General features: G+C 32.7%; 1 protein-coding gene across 1 annotated transcript; it reads right to left on the reverse strand.

Moving 5' to 3' along the window:
• Positions 1-3,360: 3,360 nt before the first annotated feature.
• LOC25482825 (uncharacterized protein At5g23160) lies at positions 3,361-5,271 on the reverse strand. Its single transcript, XM_013611423.3, has 2 exons — positions 4,741-5,271; positions 3,361-3,951 (listed from the first exon to the last, which is right to left on the reverse strand). Exons 1-2 carry the CDS (start codon positions 5,089-5,091, stop codon positions 3,538-3,540), a joined length of 765 nt encoding a protein of 254 aa, XP_013466877.1. The 5' UTR covers positions 5,092-5,271; the 3' UTR covers positions 3,361-3,537.
• Between the last annotated feature and the right edge of the window lie 5,607 nt (positions 5,272-10,878).

The raw sequence follows: 10,878 nt of genomic DNA on the forward strand, positions 1-10,878 counted from the left end.
AGTTTGGTAGTTTTTTAACCATTGAATTGAATCTGAATAATTTTTTGATAGAAAAGAAAAATTGTTTTTTTTTTTTTTTGCAGAATTTAATTAACGGTTTAGAAAATGTTACTTTTTGACTAGTTGATGCAATGGTGGCATGTTAATTAACAGATATGAAGGAAAAACCGGAGATTCAACTAACTTTACTCACGTGCTGAAATCTATACACTCTTTTCTATTTTTATGCTTATGTTTTTCTATTATGTAATTTTTTGACAAAATATTTGCAATATTATTACTTATTATTATTATTATTATTATTATTATTATTATAAGAAATTTTGGTGGCACAGATAATATTTAAATGTATTAGGGCCAATATGTTAATTGGTCAAATTAAAATGATATATTTCATATAAGATTTAAGACTAATTAAGGATATAATTGTCAAGAGAGAGAATGAGAAGTAGAAAGCATGAGAGAGGCGGTGGACATCTTGTTTAATTATGTTCACTGCGCCGGTCATCTTTTTCGTCGATAGAGGACCCAAGCAGGGTGTCACAAATGGGGGGATGGGAGACATTGGTTTGACGTGAGACCGCGACGTCGGAGAGCGTTGCGACAGGTTGATCAAGGTTAGGACATGCAGAGGGAGAACACGCGACTAGGAGGCAAGAATGGCTCAAGATTGTGTCAGGACAGATATTATAGGGATGATTCTTCACCGGCTCCACACTTCTTAGAACGTGATCAGAGGCGGTCTAAGGCACCACGATTACGAAGGAGGGAGGAGGCAGGTCGCGCGGTTGCTGCTGTTTCACCTTCACTTTCTGTTTTACAAACTTTTCGGCTCAATTATCAATTTTTTATCTGAGGAAGGGATGTGAATTGTGTGGTATGCTTGAGGATGTGGTAGTTATATATATATATATGGAGAGGTTTATGGTATTGTTCGATTTTCGAAAAGTCCGAGATGTGAATACATTGTTCATAGCGTTAAATGATGTTAGGGAAGAAGGTTTGTGTTTGTGGGGATTTTAATGCAGTCCAGTGTGCGGAGGAGAGGCATTCTGGTAGGGAAGGTTCGCTGGTGTTGGATTTCACTTCATTTAACCATTTTATTGATTCTAATGTCTAGGTTGATTTACCATTGTGTGGCCATAAGTACACATGGTTTAAGGGGGACGACACTACTATGAGAAGGTTAGACAAAATTTTTCTCTCTAAGCAGTGGTGTTTGGCTTGGCCAAATTGTTTATAGGTTGCTCATTTAAGAGGGTTGTCGTATCTTTGTCTTTTACCGAGGAAGATTGAATCTCTAAAAGCTCGTTTATCTATTCTAGATTGTAAAGGGGAAGATGAGGTGTTGTCAGATGCTAATATAAAAGGAATGCATGGTATTACATCAGACATTCTTTCTTTGTCTCGTATTAATACTAGTATTTGTTGGCAACAGTCCAGGATGCTTTGGCTTAAGGAAGGTGGCGCAAATTCCAAATATTTCCATTTAGTTTTGTCTAGTCGTCGAAGAGGTAATGCCCTGAGCTAAATTTTGGTGGATGGTGTTTTGGTGGAGGGTGTTCAGCATATCCGTTATGTCGTTGTCTCGCATTTTTCCTCTCATTTTCAAGCGCAGAATGTGCATAAGCTTGTTGTGGATAATCTTCAACTCTGAACTTTGACTTGTGTCGAAGGTGGTGGTTTGATTAAGCCTTTTTCAAAGGAAGAAGTCAAATCAGCCGTGTGGGATTGTGACAGTTTTAAAATCCTGAGACCGGATGGTGTTAATTTTGGTTTCATCAAGAAGTTTTGGAATGACATTAAAAATGACATTTTGAGGTTTATTTCAGAGTTTTGTCGGAATGACAAGCTGACAAAAGGTATAAATAATACTTTTATCGCCCTTATTCCTAAAGTGGATTGCCTTAAAAATTAAATGATTTTAGGCCAATTTCTTTGGTGGGGAGTCTTTATAAAATTCTAGCTAAAGTGTTGGCAATAGATTGCGATTGGTTATAGGTAGTGTTATTTCAGAGTCTCAAACAATGCTTGTTAAAGATCGACAAATTTTGGATGGGATTCTAATTGCCAAGGAGGAGGTGGATGAAGCTCGTAAGTCTAAGAAGAAGTTATTGTTGTTTAAAATGGATTTTAAAAAAGCTTATGATTATGTGTACTCGGGGTATTTAGATGCAGTCATTGATAGAATGTCTTTTCCAACCTTGTGGCGGAAGTGGATTAAAAAGTGTGTCTGCGGCTACCACATATGTGTTAGTCAATGGGAGCCTCATAGAAGAATTTCCTTTAAAGAGGGGTTTAACACAAGGCGACCCCCTATCCCCTTTCCTTTTTTTGTTTGCAACAAAGGGTTTGAATGTGATGATGAAAACCATGGTGGAGCCTAATATCTTTACAGGGTATGAAGTTGGTTCTGTTAATTCAACTGTCATTTTTCATCTGCAATTTGTCAACGACACTTTACTTTTAGGGGTCAAAAGTTGGGCGAATGTTCGTGCTTTATGGGTTGTTCTTGTTCTGTTTGAGTTAATATCGGGTTTAAAGGTTAATTTTAATAAAAGTACGTTGGTTAGGGTGAACATTGCTGCTACTTGGTTGAGTGAGGCAGTCACGATTTTAGGATGAATAGTAATATATCTTATTTTTGCTTGTTAAAAAACAAAGAAAGATATAATTGTTAAGAAAAACATTGTGTAGATACCATAAGTGTTATTTCTACTTTTATGATTGGTAGAAATATAATAAATTAATAAAAGTTTGATAGTCAAGTCTCATTATGAAAGGGCATGTGACTATGATAAATAAATGGTCTCCAATCATAGATAGGAATAATCGATTGGCTAAACCTTTTTGTTTGTATAATTTGATTCACTACTCATGTTTATCTTTGAATGAATCAATTTACTAATGTTTTTTTTAATGAATAATGCTTTCAAATTGAATGAATAATTCATACACATTTTTAACTTTGACTGAATTGATTCGTTCATATTTTAAGTAGTTTTTAACATATTCATTCCTTCTAGTCCCACAAAATATATAAGTAATGACACAAAATTTCAAAGACATAAAATTTTATCACTCTCTCCTCCCATACACTCGTCTTCTTCACCTCTTTGAAAACTCTTAGCATTGTTTATGATTTGAGTTTTTTTAGTTACTTAGATTAAGTTGGAACTTTGTTAGTTAGAGCGAGATTTTCTCAGAGTTAAAAGGAGGACATGTTTCTCCTCATAACCAAAAGAAAATAGTTCAAAAGAGGAACAATAACTCAAAAAAGTGGTGGAACAAAAATAGTACAATATCATTATATTATTTTAGACAAAAACACAAAAATAATATAATATCATTAATTTACAATTTTTTTTTTGTTACATAGTATAATAGTACTATATAAACTAAATTTTAAGACAAAATTTCAAGCAGCCACCAACAGACGACATGATCAACAACCCACCTACTGGCCTACCTTAACCAAAATCACAAGAATCTTTTTTCCCTTTTTTTCCTTTTTTGAGTAACACAAGAATCTTCACATCATATATTACTACCTCGATTATTTCTCCCAAGAAGTCCTTCCATAATCACTTTTTTCTTATACTCCTCAGAATCAAAATCTACATCATTCTTTGACATTATTTTGGCACCATCTTCCTCATAATTTCCACCACCACTATTTCTAAAACGTGGTATAAAATACAACCATGCTGAAGTACATAGAATGGCACAAAAACGACCCCAAAATATCATTATGAGTAAGGTCACACCTAGTATGGACATTCCAACTATAGGATCATATGAACTTCGTACGTTTTTTAGGTTTTTTATTGTCGTTTGGTTTTGTGTTGTAGACGACAGCCTTTGTACTTGTCGTTTTGGTCGTGTTGGAGTAGCTCTACCTTGTACATGTGTGTCTTCTGTAATAATGTCATTAATTGGACCATGCCTTGTCTGAACCAAATATAAACAAACAAAATAAATAATATTTAAAACATTTAGACAAAAAAAATTAAAATATAGTATATAAAATATTTATTTTATCAAAATATTGATTTAATAAAAAAATCATGATGGAAAACAAAGATATCATTACAAAACATATACAAAAATATTTATTTTATCAAAATGTTGATTTAAAAAAAAAATCAAGATGGAAAAAAGATGTCATAATATTCTTGAAAATTTAATAAAAAATCATTAACCAAAGGTTTAATTTAATAGAAAAATAATTTATATATTTAATAATTATACTTATTATTGTTGAAAATTTTAATATTAATTAACTTTTAAAAAAAAAGAATTTCTTTGTACCAAAAGAAAAAAAGAATTTCTTGGTACATAAAATAATGAACTTAATTAAACAGCTAGCTAGTTGCAGAAATAATTAGTGTTGAGACAATTTAATATCAAAGTATAGTTCAGAGATAGACATACATTTAAGAAGGGTCGTTGCTAAAAAAAGAAGGGTCGTATTTATTTTTAATTTAAGGAAGGGTCGTATAAGATCTTAATCATCCCATTTTAGTAAATTTAATAATAACGACTCAAATTTACTACTTCAAGTGTGTGTGGTAATTTCTCTATAAAAAAAAAAAATAAAAAAAATCAAGTGTGGTAATTGGTTCTATCAAAAATGTGTGGTAGTTGGTTATGAATTTGCTACCATGTTAACGTATGAAATATTCATATATATCACCGTTCAGTGCTAATCTCCTCCTTTGATTGTATATAGATACATACCTGTGTTGGTGTATAATAAGGGGTGCCGGGGAGCACCACCGTAGACGGCGGAATTGACGGTGGAGGATTGGTTGGTAGAGTTTTTCTAGATTTATGATGAAGAGTTGAAAACTTTGACCGTGACTTTGAATAATGAGAGAATGAAGCTTCAAGCGGCACCGTTTTGGACGTTGACTTCATTTTCATTTTAATCCATCTCCATGAAAACCAACTACTTTTCTTTTGCTTTGGTATAGGATTAACTTCTTTAATGGTTGATGAATCATTTGTTGAAGGTTTATTTGGCATGTGTGATCTAAAGCAACATAGAAAAATAGAGGTTTTAGGTTTTGAATTTTTGGTTTTGGCCATGGAAAAAGTTAGAGAAAGTGAGAGAGATGAACGATAGTATAGTAGTTCTAGCTAGGAAAAATGAGAGATGAACATGATTATTATGAAATTGATGGTGGAATTTTTAGAAGGGAAATATATGAACGGTTTAGTTCTTGATGGTGATGAAAGCATGATTAAAATATTTGAGGGGGTAGGGTATATGGGAAATTGTTTAAATGTTTTATTTTTATATAGAATGTGATTTAATTAAGTGTGGTTTATGGAAGACTTAGACTTTGTCATTTTAGTCTAATCTTCCCTACACGTTTACACCTTCCTCACGTTTCATCTGATTTATTTTCAGCATGGATGTTTTTCCTAGGTACTATTCTTTGGTGATGTCTATAAGGTACCATTCTTGTTCTAGTTTATACGTGCATGCCTTGTCGCGATGAACATGGATATGGAATTTCAACACAATCTTGAATATATATAAAAAAACATTACACCTTTTAAGCAAATTATTTTTGGAGAACAAGCACTTGAGTTTAAATAGTTAATAAGATTATTTAATCCAAACAAATTGTGTTAGAAAAATTTGAGCTTGATTCTTAAAAAAAAAACTGACCAAATTGTACTTATCTTTCGTCTAAACTCTAGATTAGTATAATCCATTTCGTATAAGAATTAGAGGGTTAACATGAAAAACTTATTTTGGAGAATTTTTTTAGTATTTTGAAGATAATTCAAAATTTAAATTTATTTAATATAGAAAGTTACCATTTAAATTTCTTCAAAAAAAAAAGTTACCATTTAAATGTTATAAAGAGTGCTCCGGAACATTCGTTAATATTTCTCAATATGTGTTTATTCGCATATATGTCTGGTTTGAAAATAAACTTCAACAAAAGTCTGTTAGTCGGTATAAATATTGCAGATTTTTGGTTATTCGAAGCAGCCTTTATTTTAAATTGTAAAGTTGGAAAGATTCCTTTTGTGTATCTGGGAACCTGTGTTGAAAACAATTAAATCTAGACTGTTGGGGTGACAAAGTCGTTTTCTCTCTTTTGGAGGTCGGTTGGTCCTTCTTAAGTCTGTCCTGACTGCATTACCTGTATATGCTCTTTCCTTCTTCAAGGCTCCGTCAGGTATAATCTCTGTCATTGAATCTATTTTTAATATTTTTTTTTTGGGAGGGAGTGAGGATAACAGGAAAATTTCCTGGGTTGCTTAGAGCTCGGTTTGCTTACGTATGGAGGTTTGGGGGTGAGGAAGTTGCAGGAATTTAATAGTGCTTTGTTAGGTAAATGGTGTTGGCGGATGTTGGTGGATAGAGGTGGTTTATGGTATAGGGTCCTGGTAGCTCGGTATGGTGAGACGGCTGGGCGGTTGGAGGTTGGGGGCAGGAGTGTTTCATCGTGGTGGCGAAAAATAGCAAAGATTAGGGATGGGGTAGGCGATGTAGAGGGGGGCTGGTTTGCAGAGAGGGTGTCGAAGAAAGTAGGAGATGGTTCTAGTACTTACTTTTGGTATGACAGGTGGCTTGGTGATGTTCCTTTTTGTATCAGGTTCCGTCGTCTTTTTAATTTAGTGTCTAATAAGTTGAGCACGGTAGCTGATATGGTTGTTGGAGAGGCGTGGAATTGGCGGCGTAGGTTAAGGGTGTGGGAGGAGGATATGCTAGAGGAGTGTAGGCTTTTAATTAATGGTGTCGTTTTGCAGTCTGATATTTCTGACAGGTGGCAATGGGACTCCGATTCTGATTACGGTTACACGGTGATAGATGCCTATCAACAACTTACAGCTCAGGTTCAACCTCCAGATGCTTCCATTGGCGACCTTATCTGGCATAATCAGGTGCCGCTTAAGGTTTCCATTTTTGCTTGGAGATTGTTACGGGATAGGTTGCCGACTAAGAATCACCTTCTCCGGCGTGGTATCATTGTTGGCGAGGCAGCATTGTGTGTTACTGGGTGTGGCATGGCAGAGTCTGTTTCTCATTTATTTCTACATTGTGCTACTTTTGGTACTTTATGGCATTTTGTCAGGTGTTGGATTGGAATGTCAGGTGCTGATCCCCTTAATATTGATGACCATTTCATTCAGTTCACTCATTCTACAGGTCACTCCCGGGCCCGTCAATCCTTCCTACAACTTATTTGGTTACTATGTGTTTGGTTGGTTTGGAATGAACGTAATAATAGACTTTATAATAATATCCAAACAACCATGGAACAACTAGTAAAAAAAGTTAAATATCACTCTTTGTGGTGGCTAAAAGCTAATAAGGCCAATTTTATGTACGGTACACAAAGATGGTGGTCGGACCCTTTATTATGTTTGGGTATCAACCGACCATCACATTGACTCTTCATTGTATGGTTGACTATTTCTAGGGGTGACACTTTTAATACATCTTGTACTTAGGTGTTTCACTGCCGTTGTTAATATATCTCATTTTTATGTCTTCAAAAAAAAAATATTTCTCAATAAATATTTCCCAATAGATAAATGGATGATAAAGTACGAAAGTGTTGACCGATTATAATATAAAGGGATTAAATAAAAAAAAATAAAAATAAAAAACAAGAAGAAGGTAAAAGCAAAAGTGTTACCTAAAATTAATTAAAAATGAATTATGTAATTTTGTCATCTCTTTTTCCTTTATACGATTTTCATAATGTACACAAAATGGTTAAATATGTCAATTATCGTAGGACGTGAGAGGGATCTAATTGGCAGTGAGTGAATATTTCAATTGAGGATTTCAAATCAAGTTTTTACTAATATTTATGATTATTAAAATTCATGTGTTTTGTGTGTATGATGATGTCGAATATTCAAGTATAGCCACCCTGTTTATTTTAAGGGATGGCCACCATGTTAGGATGCAGTCTATATTGTGTGTATATATTTTATTAATGGAGCCCCTTCTGGTTGGAAGAAAATAAGAAATACTTAATTTGTAAGGAAAATAAAAATAACTATTTTTTTTGTACTAAAAGAAGATATGGTTGATTGTATCCAATCTGTAAATTTTGCAATTTTTAAACTGTTCTCTCAAAAAATAAAAATAAAAACTAGAGGCATACCAAAATTGTGGGGGCAATTTTTTCTAGCTTGACCACGACACGTTTATTTTTAAATTAAAGAAAAACCTTGAATTGAAACATTCATTTTGTGCGTATGATAATGAAAGAGTAGCATATTGAGGCCAAATTGAGTTTTAAAATGATTCATTTAGTAGTGAATAATTAATAATATTTTAGTAAAACAAACTTTTTTATTTAATTTGTTTTAAGCTTTATAAAGGATCCAAACCTATTTATTGAATCATATTAATCAATCTTATGCACTAAGCTGTGATTTTGTCACTAAATATGTGATACATTGTCAGTATAGTATCTGAACGTACCAAAATCATTCACACACCCTCGAGTGTCTCTTTAATTAACCATTTTAGTCATAGAATGTGTTGGATCCTCAAATATTTTTGCATCAATAAAATTACAAACAAAAAAGACAATGGGGTTTATAATGAATATCTCTCTCTTATATGCTTCACAAATCCTAGTTGTCACCTCTTTCTTCTCTTGTCTACTGAATAGAGGTGATTTAGGGTCAATTTTGACCAAAAATCACCCATCCGATTTTTTTTCTTTTCTAATTGAATAAGTGATTTCCACATGTTTTTAGTCTTTTTTTCGTTTGTTATTGTGATTTTATTGTATCTGCACGACTCTATTTGTTTTGATTTACTATCTTTGTGTATTGTTTTTTATTTCCGTCTTAGTGCGGTGTTTATTTGATTTAGGTTGAAAGATTAGTTTTGAACAAGTGTAGATCCAATCAATGACATTTGCATCGTCAACGTTACATATATAGAGACATGCGTATTCCGTTCTGACTTTGTTATCAAATTCATCCTTTTTTGTTTTTAGTGACTTTGTAATGTATTTTATCGATATACTCTATCAATTTGAATGTGAATATCGCTTATTTTTGTAAAAAGACAATGGGATGTGTTTTTTTTTTTTTTTGTCAGGTAGCCTAGTGGCTAGAAATTCACTTTTAAAGTGAATAAGTGGGGTGTCCGGGATTCAAACCCCGGCCCCTGCATATAATAATGCATTGTCCCTGCCAACTGAGCTATGCTCACAGGAACGCGTTTTTTATTTTATTAAATTCATGAACTATAATATCATTGTCTCACATTCATAGATGAAAATAATCGTTTAATCTTTAAACAAGATTGTTTAGTCTTAATAGATGAAGAAGTAAAAAAATTGAAAAAACCAAACTAATCTATCAAAATTGACATTAAGGAGAAGATTTTGAGAAGAAAATCCTGCAAAGTATCAAATCAACAATATCATACATACTAATCAAACGAGTTACGAAATAAAAAATTAAAAGACACTAAATGAATAAAGTTTGAACGATAAAGTATAATTATCCTCACATAATGAAGTATTTTCAAATACTCATAGTATTTGGTCAAAAGACTTTTAAGACCAAAAAATGCATCCCTTGTTGCCTTGTCCTGTGGCTGTGGCCCGGGTCAGAAGGCAAGATATACTGAAACTTCTTAATTTTAGTTAGTTAAATTAAATTATTATTCTAATTGCATCCAAAAAAAAACTATTAATCTAATTAAGAACATTTTTTTTTAATTTTATTTTGTTGCGATCTTATTTTCAAACTTGGAAAGCAATCAATCTAGGTTTTGCTTCCATGAAATTTAATATGATGATATCAGAGAATCGACAGAAAGAAAAAAGTATTATTTTCTTTTTTTTAACAAAATAAAAGATGAATAAAAACAAAATGAAGATTCCTTCAAAACAAATGAAGATATTTTTTTAAAATATGATTGTTGCTGATGTGTTCAAATATGTAATACCGTACCCAATCCGTTTGATTTGGCTTTATGTAAATGTAAATCTCTCTATTTTACAAAACGATTAGAACAGAAGACCCCACCTGCTTCCACCAAAAAGTCTGTACAAAGTTGACAATTGCATCGCATGAGATCAATTTGAATGGATTATTATTTTTCTTACTAATTCTCCCATCATTAAGGGGTAAGCAAGAATTCCATTTCGATCGTAAGTAAATAAAGTTTGATCAATGATTGTTTTTAGAGTTGGATAATTTGTATTCTAAGAGTTTAAATTATAAGAACAAAATAAAATTAAAATATAAGTTTTATATTGAAAATCATCTCAACAAATATTTGTATTGAAAATATAAATTTTAAGATTTTTTAGGTAAAATAACGAGTAGACTAAATTAAAAAGAGAGAAACAAATGACGAAGGATATAGATCTAACCCAATCAAAAGTCAAAAGTAAATTGCACATAAAGTGTTAGGAGAATCAACCCTAATTGGTATTGAAAACAATTAAATTTCAATCTCGTGTCTCTGATAATTACTATAAGAAAGAACCACATCAAAAAACAACTATCTGTAAAAGAAAACTACCCTGAGATCAATTTGAAGGTGAGAGCGGCGAAATCAAGCCTTCTTCAACCCAAAGAAGGGGTGATGTTCGTCAAAACCCTTTAGGGAGTACCTACATGTGGATATAAAACCCATCAACGTTCTCCGATCTCAGAACAATTGAATAGATCCGAACCAAAGAGAGATATGTTGAACTTGAGCTCCAATCTCAGTTCTGGTGAAGCACCGAAAAAACTCATACCCTATAAAATATTTGAAATTGACGGAAATCATGGACACCACCACCACAAACATGAAGTGAAGGGAAACCCTAACGGGTTGAATGTGACACAATTCATCATTTCAAACTCCAATTGGACCAG

This window comes from Medicago truncatula, chromosome 1 (assembly GCF_003473485.1).
Source record: "Medicago truncatula cultivar Jemalong A17 chromosome 1, MtrunA17r5.0-ANR, whole genome shotgun sequence".
NCBI lineage: Eukaryota > Viridiplantae > Streptophyta > Magnoliopsida > Fabales > Fabaceae > Medicago > Medicago truncatula.